General features: G+C 34.6%; 1 protein-coding gene across 1 annotated transcript in view; it reads right to left on the bottom strand.

Moving 5' to 3' along the window:
- The window catches only part of LOC147073334 (synaptic vesicle glycoprotein 2B-like), a 35,832-nt gene that overhangs the window by 17,141 nt on the left and 2,970 nt on the right, over nt 1-15,721 (bottom strand). Inside the window, exons 2-3 of the mRNA XM_085945228.1 lie at nt 9,551-9,712; nt 5,835-5,997 (exon numbers count right to left, since the gene is read on the bottom strand). Coding sequence (XP_085801354.1) covers nt 5,835-5,997; nt 9,551-9,712 — 325 coding nt within the window. The remainder of the gene's footprint in view (nt 1-5,834; nt 5,998-9,550; nt 9,713-15,721) is intronic.

Here is a 15,721-nt window from a genome sequence, read left to right as displayed (position 1 = left end):
GAACGAATACCTACGATTAATATTATAATTTTCGAGAGCAGTGGCGGTTCGTCGTTTCGATTCGTTGAAAAGTGTTGATATCTTAGTTTAAAAATAATTACAAGAGAAAAAGAACTTTTTATATACAACGTTTTTAAATTTTCTGATGAATTATTATGCTCAATATGCTCAAACTTGTACTTGATACGAATTAAATAAAAAACAAACAAATATAGAATACTGAAATGTCATTTTGATTTCCATAGTAACGCACGTATATATCAATAATTTAGTTGCTTGGACCACCCACTTAGCAACCAATAATAGTGGATTTGATTACGGATTTCTTTCGAAATAACTTTTCATACAAAACAGAATGAACTGAAAATGAATTCAATTCTACTTAAAGATGACTAAAAGTATTAAAAGAATGCATTGGCATCGTGTTCTTATATATTCTAAAAGTTTAAAATGTCTAGCTAGTCGGGAAGTTAGTTAAAAATCGATTGCAAGATTCGTATTGGATAAACAACCACCGGACAAATAAGAATACGAGCTAATAAAAATGTTGTAATAATAAATAATGGAAGCATTCAAAATCCTGGTAACCTATTATATTATTCTTATGTTTGTATTCTAATACCCTATGGCAGTTTATCGCACAGTAAAATGTTATCAGAGCTACACGTAACTAAAAACACCACTGTCTGAGACTATGTTTTTCGGAAATGTTATTAACAGCCCACTTCCGCCCTTCGCCACTGATATCCTCCAAGTGGTGGACATGGTCGAAGAAGAAGAAGAATAAACATAATATGATTTAAAAAATCACATATTGTACCTACAATGCGTATATTTTGGCACTGTTGATATAGCTCACCGGTTGAGCAAACTGCGTGTCGTAAAATATATCTTGTACGTGGTGAATACAAAGTGATAAACATAATAAACACTCATCATGAATTATTAATTACCTACCACTAAGTAAACGTTGCAACTCTTGAAAAGATTTACATAGATATCTAGTTATATTGCATTTTAATTTACATAAACAGATTGTTTATATTTTACGACAGGTTTAGAGGCCATCTTGCGAAATTTAGCTAGAAATTGCCATACGCAGCCACTGAACGATAAAATTTAATACGGTTGGCAGTGATACCAACCGTACTATAATTATAGTACAATACTATAATTTTAATTCTGCGAAAAAATTAAAATACTATAATTTTACGCCAAATATACCGAAATACTATAATTTTAAAGGATTCAAGACGAAAAATGTACCTGTACTATATATTTTTTAGAAATACTATAATTTTTACGCCTTTGTACTATAATTAGCATAGAAAAAGATGGCAATACTGACGGTTGGTTAAAATGCTAAAATATTTTTATAGCAAGCGCCTCCTGTCACTGCCTGAACTTTTTAGTTTATAACTTTTAAATCGACATATTATTCGCGAGCCAACTATTGGAGGCCTTTAGTTTGTTTGTTTGAACAGGTTTATTTTTTACCACGTTTTTCTTAGCTCGTATTCTTGTTAGTCCGGTGGTTGTTTATCCAGTACAAATCTTGCAATCGATTTTTAACCAACTTCCCGACTAGCTAGACATTTGAAACTTTTAGAATATATCAGAACACGATGCAAATGCATTCTTTTAATACTTTTAGCCATCTTTAAGTAGAATTGAATTCGTTTTCAGTTAATCCTGTTTTGTATGAAAAGTTATTTCGGAAGAAATCCGTAATCCAATCCACGATTATTGGTTGCTAAAGGGGTGGTCCTAGCAACTAAATTATTAATATATACGTGCGTTACTATGGAATTCAAAATGAAATGTCAATATGACATTTCAGTATTCTATTTGTTTTACATTGTTTGTTTTTTATTTACTTCATATCAAGTACAAGTTTGAGCATATTGAGCATAATAATTCAACAGAAACTTTAAAAACGTTGTATATAAAAATTTCTTTTTATCTTGTAATTATTATTGTTTATAATTAATAATGATCTATTAATTATTAGGTTTTGACGATTTACACGCTTATCAAGTGTATTATTATTGTTAGTGATAAGGTAGGGGTTTTTTACAAACACTTCAACTAACTATTCATAATTCATTTGTTATATTAATATTATTTGTTATATTGTTATATATAAAATGATTTGTTGACAATTACCTTATTTGTCCTAAATTATCAATACATATAATTGTCAAGTTTATATGATTTAACAGAGAATTTAAAAATGTGGTATATAAAAGATTCTTTTTATCTTGTAATTATTACCTATGCAAAACGTTCCATAGACACGTGTTTAGTGTTATATATCTGTACCTCAGAGGCAGACGGATGCAACTCCGTTTTTGGGGAAAATGAGTTTTTTTAAGAATCGTCATGCTAAAGGCTTTATTTATTAGAGGCAGAGAGATGAAAGTCCTAGTTGCTAAAATAAAAAAGATAGGCATAATATCATAAAGATGCAACTGCCATACCTACCTTGGAAGCAGAAAGATGCAAATCCAATAATCCACTAAGATAAAATTCTCTCAAACCGTCTGTAATATGTACTAGACGAGAACCAGCCAGGAGAACAAGCTTTAGAGGAAGATACAGCACTATGAAACATATCCAAGTCATCAGAGAAATCAGAGCGGTAGCGGGAATACAAGCTGCCGCTATCCATGTGTTTTATAGACTATAAGAAAGCGTTCGATTCCATAAAGAAATTTTCAATACTCGATGCACTCAGAAATCAAGGAATCCCCGGGCGCTATATAAATATTTTCAATAATATATACAGTAGCGCAACAACATCTCCATAAACCATCGCGCATTTCCTATCAGCAAAGGAGTCCGACAAGATGATACAATCTCACCTAAACTATTTACAGCTACCATTGAAGACTTATTCAGTCAACTTGACTGGAATGACAAGGGTCCCCATAAATGGAGAATACGTGAGTCATCTGCGCTTTGCCGATGACAATACATAGTAGTTTGCAAGACTCAGAATACCTCCAAAGCAGAATGCAGGAACTCGCTGAAGTAAGAAACAAAGTAGGCTTGAAAATAAATGTATCAAAGAAGAAAGTCATGTTCAACTGCTTTGCGGGCCAAAAAGAGATCTTCATCAATGGCATTCAGCTCGAACAGGTGAAAAACTACATCTATCTGGCACAACAAGTGTCTATAGATGGATGTATATTTGATGAAATTATTCGCAGAGTAAAGCTAGACTGAAGTGCTTTTGGCCGCCTGAATAATTTCTTCAAAAATTACCTCCCACTGTACCTAAAGCGCAAAGTGTTCAACCAGTGTGTGCTTCCCGTAATCACATGCGTGTGAAACATTGACTCTAAGTAAAAGAGAGATCCATAAACCTAAAGAAGCACAACCTCCGTGCATGCTGGGCATAACGCGAAAGGAAAAAAGGAAAAAAAGAGGAATGAGTGAATAAGGAAGCAGACAAGGGTTTGCGATGTAATAGAGTTCATTAAAAGTCTCAAATGGAGATGGACTGGACACATAGCTTGAAGAAGTTGGACAAATTTAGTCATCCAGTGGTATCCAAGAGGTACAAAACGTCCGCAAGGTAGACCTAGAGGCCGCTGGATCGATGAAATGATAAAGTTCTGCGGAAGTACTTGGCAACACAACGCACAGGAACGAGAGAAGTGGAATCAGCTTGGAGATTAGCGAGGCCTTCATCCAGCAGTGAATAGATTCAGGCTGATGATGATGATGATGGCATAATACAATTTAAAAAAAAATGTGTTTTGCTTTGTTATATTTATACCTATAATTTTTTTTAACTTATAAATGGTTTTATTTTGGCTAGGTAAATAAGATACAAATCCACATTAACAAAATATCTTTAGAGGCAGAAGGATGTAATTCACACTACGTTTTTTATTTTATTTTTTTTAGATATAAAATTGTATTATATTTATTACTTTCTTACATATTCCAGAAGTACTTTAATTGAATTAGAATACAAAAAATAATGATCATTCTATGTATATTTTCTTGGAAGTTATTCCTATTATTGGAGTATTCGTTTATTCCGTCTGCCTCTGGGGTACATATATTATTTAATTCAGTTCGAAAATTTTGCTTTTATTTGTTTGTGTTTATTTTAGTTGTCATGGTGATGTGTTGACATCTGAAAGGATTTTTCCCAACTGTTGAAAAAAGAAAGTCGGCCAACTTCTACAAACTGAACAGACAAAATACACCAGGTCTTCGAACAGACAAGGATGGATTAATATGTTAAAAAGTAGAGATTTTTGGGTCACAAATGCGTAACTTTTTTTTTGACCATGTCCGATCCTAATAAAATCATATGAACCCCTACAGAATGGAGATTTGTATTATCAGATTTTTTTATGAAAAATGGATGTTAGCCACGAGCTCAATTATTCCATACTCTGACTCAAACACAAATTGAAAACAATGTGTTTATTTGTCAGACCCAGGATTCGAACCTGGGATTCACGACGTTATAAGCCGATGCTTAATATTTTCACTGAGTAAAATTGAAATTCTAAAGCAGGGGTAAACTGATATCTATATCTGTGCATCTATTCTATAATATACAAGACTGTCATCGGCGGCTATCGAGGGTAGTTTTCATATTTTTGTATTGAAGTATTATGATTTTTTCAATAAAATAGTTGTAATTGTTACAATAACAGCATCTCTCTTGGCTGTGCCAACTTTTAGAGCGAGGTAGACAGTTTTGACTGTTTAGACGGCTAACTTGTTGTAACAATTATAATACCTCAATACAAACATATTATGATAAAATACCCTCGATAACCGCCGATAGCGTCCGATAGCAGTCTTGTGTATAGAATAGATGCGCTGGTAACACTTTTATGCAACATTATGTAACATATTTAACATTATGTAACGTACATTTATTAAATGTATTGTAACATTATATAAGTAACGACATTTTTTTGTGGCATTGTGTAATGATGTATCAACGAAATTGTAAAAACATACACCAATATAAATAAATTATAATATTAATACAATCAGGCGAAACCCGGGTCGCAAAAAACGACTCAAATGGAATAGTACAAAACTTAAATCCATCATCATCATCATCAGGGGCGCGACAGCCCGGTGTGGGTCTTGGCCTCCTCCAACAGCTCCCTCCACCTGTCCCTATTCAGTGTGGCCGCTTTCCAATACGGTACCCCCAGAATACGCCATTCACTGGCAGCTCCATCCAACCAGCGAATCTTTGGCCTGCCTCTTCTTCTACGCCCTATTGGATATCTGGGCATCACTCTCTTTGCCGGTTCATTGTCATTCATACGGTGCACATGGCCTAGCCACCGCAGTCTCCCAATCTTAATTGATTGAACTGCGCTGCAATCGTCGTACAGCCCGTAGAGCTCAGCATTATATATTCTCTTCCAATTGGTGCCGTCTCTGATCAGTCCATATAGGCGGAGAATTTTTCTTTCAAAATTGTTCAGGGCTCGTTCATTTTGCAGAGTTAATGTCCAGGTTTCCGATGCGTAGGTGACAAAACTTAAATCCATTAGAATTTAAATAATCTATTATAATATAAGATCATTTTATAATCAGGTAGGTACAACGTAAGTATATTGGTTATTTTATAGAACTGGAACCGAAATCCGGAATCGGAGTTCCGGTTATTTATTTAATGGAACTTAAACCTTTTCGATTTTTCTACCAAATCTGGAACTGATCCTTAAAAAAAATGTGGTAAGTACCAACAACTCTGTTGCCAACATACGTCAAACTCGGTTTAGTTTACAGCGGTTTGTAGCGAAGAGGTATTATCTGTTCAGATGTTTTTGAATACTTACAAAACTCCTGCGATGAACCGCAACGCCGCAAATGTGGTGAGATCAGGTGAAAAACTCGACAAAATTGAAAAGAATGAGCCAAGCGCCATACAATACATCAGGATCATCTTTCTTCCTCTGGTGTCTGCCAGATATCCCCACACATAAGAGGTTAAGACGATACCTAGACAAAAATGGTAAAATATTATGTTTTATTATAATGAGAACCAAAACCAAACCAAAATCCAAATCAAAACACAAAAAACAACGGTCACATGTAAGTTGTACGTATGCAGTTCATCGTGGGACATTTGAGTACCTTGGTATCAAAGTGGGACATAAGCCATTTACAAAATTTTACAGGAGACTGTCAAACAAGTGTGAAAAGTGACCGTTTTTCATATAACATACCAACTTTAAACTCAAAAATCTCTATGAAAACTACCGTTTTTGATACTTTTAGTGGATTTTTTGAAAAGAGCATCACTTTCTCTACCATAATCAATTAAAACATGAATTTAGTGGGCGGTGGCGTATGTCCCACTTTGATACCAAGGTACTCATTTATTCGTGCGCCGCAGTACGTGAAACATGAGTTCGTATAACATTTTATCAAATGACGAGTTCTTCGTTGAACATTTCACCGTGTAATACATTCGTACGTATCTTACAAAATGCGGCGATAGTTTGCAAATAGTACTGTTCCAATTAGATTAACCTTAACCTAACCTAACCTAACCTAGTAAAGACTTCTCATAAAATTCGCCACATGTTGTAGCATACGTACAAATATACTCCACGGTGAAATGTTCAACGAAAAACTCGTCATTTGATTAAATGTTACACGAATTCATGTTTCACGTACTGCGCCGCACGAATAAGTGTCCTGCGGTGAACTGTTTACGTACAAATTTCCGGATACGAAAAATAACTAGGTAGGTTGTAATAGGTTTTGGTTTGTTTTTCAGTAGATTGTGTTCATATAGGTTTTGGTTTGGTTCATCACAAAAACGATATGGAGTACTACCGTATCTTTGCTAATTTATTATTATTATTAGGCAGTGGCGAGGGGTGGAGGTAGGCTGTTAAGATCTGACATCAATTGTGCACACTACATTTTGTCAGTCACACTTATTTATTTTCATTGAACTAAGAATACAATTTGCAGATGGCGCTGATTAGTTTTTAAAATTTAATTATTAAACCTTGCCAAACCAAAACCATAATAGTTTAGGTGTGCTATGGGCGATCCGACAAAAATATTGCACACTTTTTAGTCATATCTTTTCGTTGAATTAAGAATACATTATAACAGATGTCAGATGGTGTTGGTTAGTTATTTAATCCTTTATATCCCGCAATTAGTTAATTGATAGTAATTAACATAAGAATTGGTGTAATTAGGGCGTCCAAAGACGCTTTGGGCACTTAACTGGTTAAAATTCATCAAGCCTGCCTAACCAAACCATAATCGATAAAAAATATTCTTCTATCAATAAAAGATCTTAAATTATGTATGGTTTAATGGCGTAATTTTAGATGTTTTATAAATAAACGAATATTTTTTGACAAGTATCTTCTATGGATTAGGCAGGATTTAATTAAATTTTAAAAACTAACAAACACTATCTACACATTCAATGAAAACAAATACGCTTGACTGACAAAGTTTAGTGTGCACTATTTTTGTCGGATCTTAACAGCCAACTCCACCCTTTGCCACTGTTATTAGATATATTCCGAATAGTTAATGACTATCTATTTCTTTTAATAAATTGAAAACCAGCTTTTAAAATTTGACGTTTAGTTATGTAGGTAGGTACCTTCCGAAAATATATTTTCCTCGTAGGTAATTCAGATGTTTTACTCACACAACATATTAATAATATAGAAAACCAAAACTTAGTCGCCGTATAACAAGTCTTTGAAGGCAGTTTTGGTTTATGATTCAATAACAGTCTGGCCATTAGACGCAATTAACATAAAGTCCCCGGAATATCCTCAAATAGGTATCACTGATATTTAATGCATATACAGACGAACATCTTGAAAATATCATAAGTAGGTGTTATTTAATACATGTTTAAGTTTGTTTCGATCTTTCTCCACACTACATAATCGTAGGTACCTTCTTACAGCCAGTAGGTGTTTGTATTCTCTGGTTTCACTATTGTTATTTATGTCATTGCTTGACACACTTTATTTATCTATGAATTATCTTTCTCCTTGACTTCTATTCTTGTTCCCAAATGTCAAGTTGAAATAGTTTGCATTTTTGTGTTTTACGGTTTGAATGATTTCTTTCATTCATCATTAATTTTATAAACAATATTTTATTTAAAAACACCATTATTTATCTAAATATTTTACTTGAATTATTATTAATTACATTCAGTATTTTTTTAATTGATCTACAATCTGGTGTGGGTCTTGTTCCCCATTTAGACTTTCCTTATCAGATTATAAAAAAGAGAAACGGCCCTTCTCTCATCCTATTAAGTACATTCTCTGGATGTGACCAATTATTATTATATTAAAATAACAACACGTGAATTTACACGACCCTGGATTCAATTATGCGATCTAAGGTTTCAGAGGCGGAAATTTTTCTTACTTGACCACTATGGGCGCTTTTACTTATATCAAAAAATATTATTTTGATTTTAACTCGTTATTATAATATGTTTATTCGACTTGGTGTCTTATTTACTTATTACAAAAAACGGAATTATGGGCCTCTTCGATTTGTGACAAATATCAGGTCACTCTGACATTGGCGATTGCGTGGACGGATGCATCTTTGTCCTGCACTATGTGGAACAAATCCTCCATTCTTCTAATTTCGACATTCAACAGCCATCACGTAGCCATTATATCGTAATCAATTATTTGCTGGGAAACAATCAAGCTGTGAGTACCGTCGATCACTCTCTTAAGGCTCGATGACATTGAGCTACTTTACAAGCTACAATCCGGCGAATTTACAATCTCCTTGTAAACTCGCCCAGTGTTATCATCGAACTAGCTAACAAGCAGATTATAAACTATCTACCGAGAAAAGTTGAAAGTCGTGCTACTTTACTCGCTACTCACTGTCGTGTGGGCCAATGTGCGTCTGCGCAGTAGAGTGATAGTGGCGAACTCGCCGGTAAAAAAACGAACTGCTTAATATGTCTTGTCAAATAGTACCAAAAATTACGGTTTCAACTCGCTAATTGTTGGCTTTTGAGCGTGTGTAAAGTTCTGTATGTCATTACAATCGCACTAGCTGACTCGCCCGCTTTTAAACTCGCTGACCAGCAGCTTGTAAAGTAGCTCAATGTCATCGACGCTTAAGGCTGTCCGGCCATGGTGCCCAGGTACGCCACAGCCACTTTCTCCCCTTTTGTACACTGCGCAATACGGTGGAGTATGTGTGGAAAAGTTACGGACAAATGGGGGAAAGTCACTACGACGTTTGGTACTCCGTGGGCGGGTAGCCTTAATACGGACAGATTCAGATACTTCTTATTTCACGCACACCTGGAACCCCTCGCGGCACACATTTTGACAGACACTACTTTAAAGTAATATTTTACTAACTCTAGAACTGTCATATACACAATTTCAATATTTTTTCATCAAGAATTATTATTCGATCACGTAGGTAGGTAGCTATTCTTATCTGGAATATAATCTATTATTCTATCCAATATTTTAAAAATAAATCAATTCAAGAATCATAGTGTAATATTTACCAATAAATGGTATAGCGGCGAGCCATCCTTTCTGCACTAGATCCAGTTCCAAGTCACACTGGCACGCTGGTATGATGTAGCTGAAGCCAAGGGTTTCCATGATCATCCCAAGCAACATGAAGCCGCAGAACATTACACCGTACAAGTTGAATTTTCCGAAACCTGAAAATATCAAATAACCCACTACCATAAGATTATATTGGCAAACTATTTAAAAAGAAAAGGCTAGCTTTTTGTGTTTTATCCAACACAGTGAAAATATATTTCCATGAACTACAGAAATCATCAACCGCATACGGTTTCAGTCCATGGATGGCCTCTACGTTTATCCCATATTCTTCCACACTCGAGTTCGGATGCCTGTTACTACACATCTAGTTGCGTGCTCTAGCCCAGCGCTGTCCAACTGGCGGCCCACCAATTTTTTTTTTGCGGCTCGCGAGCTGCAGGTACAGCAAATTTTTCATCAAACATTGGGGAGCAAAACTTTGTCAGAATTAATATTTGACGTGAAATGTCCGGCGAAAGAAAATATAAAATTGTGTTCAGAATTACCCATCATACATTAAAATATGAAAACATTTCATTATAATACTAAATATTAAAAATACTTTTTCAAAACAATGAAATAGTATACTGCTTAATTTTACCTAAATTAGATACCCTGATTGAAGACTTTAATACAAGATTTTCACAATTTGATGACCATAAGCTGAGTATTAATTTATTCAGTGATCCATTCAATATAATTCAAAATATAATTAGACTTGTCACAACAAATGCTGATATTGACATAAAAGAAATTGTTGCTCAAAAACTAAGGCCACAATGCTCCCATTAAAAATAACTTAAGATATAATATATATATATATAATATAGATATAAAATAATAAGAATACTCATTGTTTTGTAAACGTAATAAATTTATGATAAATATTTTTTTTTTACAAAAAAAATAACTTAATATTAAGTATTGTTTTTATTATTTCTAAATACGTGTTATTTTTGATTAAGCATTTTTTTGTATAAAAAATAGCTTTTGAATTAACATTAACTGACTTTTTATTTACCTATCCTCTTTGGCCCCGAAATGTTTGCTAAAGAAAAAATGGCCCGCGGCCTAAAAGAAGTTGGACAGCGCTGTTCTAGCCTATTGAGCTAACGGGCTAAACAGGATGCAAATTACATCCTCTGGGAATGTCCTAATATATACGGAAAGGGAAGAGTTACTCGAGTCGGTCCAACCAGCTGTTCAGCCCATCGGGCCATCCAACCTGGTTGCCACAGAGACCAATTATCTTGCATTTTTTTAAAAATTGCTGCGTCTTACTGCGGGCGTGAAGATCTCCGTATGATTAGCTTCGTTTTTTGTTATATTTATTAAATTCCTTTCTTTTTTGTTAATTTCCTTATGCCTTTTCTCTCCCCGGCACTTTGCATTAGAGTAAAATCAATAAACTCAGTCAAAACTCACTTGAGAGCGTGGCGACCTCAGTATCGGGTAACTTTCTTCTTGACATTAACAAAACAGGCGTAAACAACTGTACAGATGCTTCACATCAAACGTAGTGCCTCGTGAGACGCTCGATTAAGACCGAGTGTGGTGCATGGCGGGTTTGGTTTTGAGGGCGTGTTTGTGTTGTTACTTCACACTAGGGAATCTAATCCCGAGCCAAAATTCTGATCCTGGGATTTCGGGATTACAATATGACAATCCCGGGATCCCGGGACTGGTATTGAATTAAATAGCATTGATAAAATTGGTCAAAAATAAATATAGTATAATTTATACTATTTAAGACATTTTTATTGTTAATATTGTGTACGTTCAATCTTGAAAATACATAAGTTTAATGGAGTAAATAATATTGTAATATAAATAATAATGTGAATTTAATATGAGATTGCTTTTTCTGATAGTAAAGACTTAGGAATAGGTTAGCGAGATTTAAAATAGTAAAGCAAATCGTGGTGTATGGCCTTTCCGCTTCATAAATCTAATTAGTCAGCCAAATATGAAACTGCCGTAAAACGTATGAGATCATGGTGAAATTACTTTGTTAAAAGCGCGAAGCATTGTTTTATTCGAATCTTTCTCATTTTTATTAATTTATGTGAAAAAATAAAATGAATGGGCAACTTACATATGGGTATAAATCAAACTCAGTTTATTTCTTATTTAGTTATTGGTTATTAAAAGTATTTTTATGTTATATTTTTGTTTTTATTTTATTTTCCATAAAAATTGATAAAAAAAATCAATCCCGAAATCTTCGAGATTATGTTTACCAATCCCGACATTCACAGGTATCGAAAATAGCTCGGGATCCCGGGATTGGAATCCCTACTCCACACCCGTTAGGTATTTTAGTTCCCGTTAATTCTGTGTTTGCTGGTTTTAATCTGCATAATATTATAATAGGTACATATTTTGCATTAGTAGCCTTCATATGTCACGATTGTGATGAAAATGACAAATGTGATAACTAATTAATTCGCATATGAACACAAACACAATATTATACCATAATCGTAGGATTTACCTACAAGATACCACATAAGGCTGACGATAACAATTTTATTGTGTAATGCATTATCATACTATATATTGTGTATTTTAATACATTGTCATCCATTTTTTCTTTGAAATCTCTCATATCAAGAGTAGTACAGTTCATTGTATTTACAATGTACATAATAGAAATGTGGCTGCATATTCTGTCAGCGGTAAATTGGTACCTACAGGTATCTTAGAACGTTAGAAGGCTTTCTTAATCTAAGTGTCATGGTTAACAAGGCAATTAATGTGTCGCTTTATTTTTAGCAAATATTTATAATAATGTCTGCGATAAGATATAATATATGAAAAACTTTTTTATAGAATGTACCTAGATATGTTAATTCGTTGTCTTTACAATTCGATGTTGCCCTTGGCCGCAACATGAAATGGTTTCATAACAGATTGTTTTGCGAAAAATATAATATGTCGGGCCTCGTAGTTGCGTATAGCGCTGGGCTGTCATCCGGGGGCTACGGGTTAGATTCCGGTGAGGTCACTAAATATTAGTGTGATTTTCTCCATGTATGGGTTTCTTGCTGAGGATCGTGGCCACCTATTAATATTTTTGACCATCCAAGACATTCCATCTTCTCGATCCTCATGGCTGAGTGTAGGCTGCCCCCCCATGGCAAGGGGGGGGCTGACAGGCCTCTAACCTAGGGGCTCGGTCTCATGGAGAGCCAGGTGTGTCGAGTCAAGCAGATAATTGAGATAAACACACGTCACAAATTTGCTCTAACAGTAAAAAAAGTAGACTGCGGCGCTACTTTAGTTCGATGATGTTAATATTTTAAAGTATGTGGTGATGCGATGCAATTTTCAATAATTGTGTGTCGATACTTGACTAATCTATTTTTAACTAAAATTCTAACTACTATTTTTGCATTCGTGCCTAAGTATTATTTATATTACATCAATTTTCAATGCTTAATAATTATAACTACAAACTATCGCTGTCTGATTCCCAGGTTCTTCTATGTCACGTTATGTAAAATTTTCAGGACAGCAATTTGATAGTTCACATTTAAATAATGGCAAAGGAAGCTGGCCATTCAGGGGTACCATATCAGTGGATACCAGAAAACCTGGACTGGAATTAGGCTATAAAGAAAATGGGCCAAAGTATGTGGATAGATTTTCACCATAGGGCATCATTAGAAAAGGGGAAATGGAGTAAGTCTATTCTACCATCACCACGAGAGGTGCCCTGGTTTGTAGAGTCTCCTTTGACGAGGAATGAGCTTAAGTTAATACTGAGGCTAAGAACAAGGCACACAATGGGCAACAGATTTGATGTCCTCATGGGAAGAAGCAAATCGCAACTCTGCGATGAATGTCATGTTTTAGAGGAAATTGTACATGTAGCACTACTGATTAACTCTCGTATTTTCGGGAAAATATTTTGTAGAAATTCAAGATTTTATCTTTTTTTGGTTCTTGAGAATTCTTGATCACAACCTCTACCTATATGGTCGTAATAAAGAGGGATAAAGCCGTCCATCTCATTTATACGAGGGTAGCCATTTATATTTCGGGAACAACAAACAAAAACAATTTTTTTATAAATGAAAATTATTTTATTGTTTTTAACAATATCCTCCACGATAATTTATACACTTTTCTATACGTTTGAACCAATCTGGAAAGCATTTTTGCCACTTTGCAGAAGGTAACTCCAAAATATGGTTTTTGAATGCATCAACCGCTTCTTCTGGTATAAAAAATCGTTGACCATGCAATTTATTTTTGACTATCGGGAATAGAAAGAAATCATTTGGTGCCAAATCGGGGCTGTACGGCGGATGACCCATAAATTTTATGTTTTGAGTGCTCAAATCGGCGCTTGTTTGAGCCGATGTGTGAGAGCTCGCATTGTCTTGGTGTAGGATGATTTGACGCCAACGGTTACTTTTCCTTATTTCACCAAAAACTTCTGGCAAACAAATATTTGTGTGCCATTTAGAATTGACTGTTCTACTATACTCTAAAGGCACAGTTGCGACATGACTCGTTTTTCCGAAAAAAAAGGCGACCATTTGCTTCGAAGTGTTTCGAGCGCGAGCAACTTTTGTTGGTTTAAGCTCATTTTGGAGGACCCATACGGTCAACTGCTAATTACTTTTGGGCTCATTCGTATAGCTTCAAGATTCGTCACCTGTAACAATTTTGTAAACGTTTTGAAGCACCTCGATTGTATTTTTTGAGCATTTCCTTGCACCAATTGACACGCGCCTTTTTTATGCGATTGTCAAATTATGCGGGATCCAACGCGAATATAGCTCCTTCACGTCTAAATATTCAAGCAAGATCATATACATGCTAGTGTTACTAATGTCCAAGGATGCCTTAACCTCAGGGTATGTCACATGATGATCTTGCATTATCAGTTCACGCACAGCATCGATGTTTTCTGGAGAAACAACCGATTTTGGACGACCTTCATGCGGCTCATCTGTGAGCAAACGACGGCCACGATAAAATTCATTAAACCAGCGATATACCGTAGTTTTTGATAGTGGTTTATCGCCATATAAAGGACTAAGTTCAGCGATGCACTGTTTTTGCGATAATCCACATCGAAAGTTGTGAAAAATAGTCACACGAAAATTTTCACGATTGAATTCCATTTTTTGGCCGAGATAAATTTTTCAAATGAATTTAAAAAAAAACAAAAAGCGTCCGTTTGCTAAAACTTTTTGAGTTCTTTTGCCGTTCAAATGTCAAACTTCAAAATACAGAAGTCAAATTCCACCTAGCAATACCAGTGTTGCCAATTCCCAAAATATAAACGGCTACCTATGTACTTATTCGTTATTTACTCTTCCAGACGCACAAGGAAAAAAAACTGAGAAATAAAAGATTCGATAATATTGTAATAATTTACTCCAAGACAAGATTAATGTAAGTTTTTATTGTCAGATCCATCATTTTCTAGTACGCATCTGACGTATGACGTCAAACTTACCATTTTTTGACACTACAAATAAAAAAGGCTATAATATTATGCAATAGTATTTGCTTGAAAATCGACATATAGGCCCAGTAACGTCCCTTATGGGTAGGCAGGTCATGCGTTGCATAAACACGGCACATTAAAAAGGACGGAAAATGAAAGAGCAAATACAAATATTACAACTTTTGATAGTACCTACATATCGTTATCTTAGTATAGAAATAATTAAAAGTAAAAAGAACTTTTTATATAAAACGTTTTTAAATTTTCTGTTGAATTATTATGCTCAATATGCTCAAACTTGTACTTGATATGATGTAAATAAAAAACAAACAAATATAGAATACTGAAATGTCATTTTGACATTTCATTTTGATTTCCATAGTAACGCACGTATATATTATTAATTTAGTTGCTAGGACCACCCCCTTAGCAACCAATAATAGTCTTTTACTTTTTACGGATTTTTCTGAAATAACTTTCCATACAAAAGAGAATTAACTGAAAATGAATTCAATTCTGCTTAAAGATGGCTAAAAGTATTAAAAGAATGCATTGGCATCGTGTTCTGACATATTCTAAAAGTTTCAAATGTTTAACTAGTCGGTAAGTTAGTTAAAAATCGATTGCAAGATTTGTACTGGACAAACAACCACCG

This window comes from Rhyacophila brunnea, unplaced genomic scaffold (genome assembly GCF_057557595.1).
Source record: "Rhyacophila brunnea isolate RB1 unplaced genomic scaffold, BYU_Rbru_1.0 scaffold_18, whole genome shotgun sequence".
Taxonomy (NCBI): Eukaryota; Metazoa; Arthropoda; class Insecta; order Trichoptera; family Rhyacophilidae; genus Rhyacophila; species Rhyacophila brunnea.
Note: the sequence above shows the minus strand (reverse complement) of the source record. Positions and strands in the feature narration are given on the sequence as shown.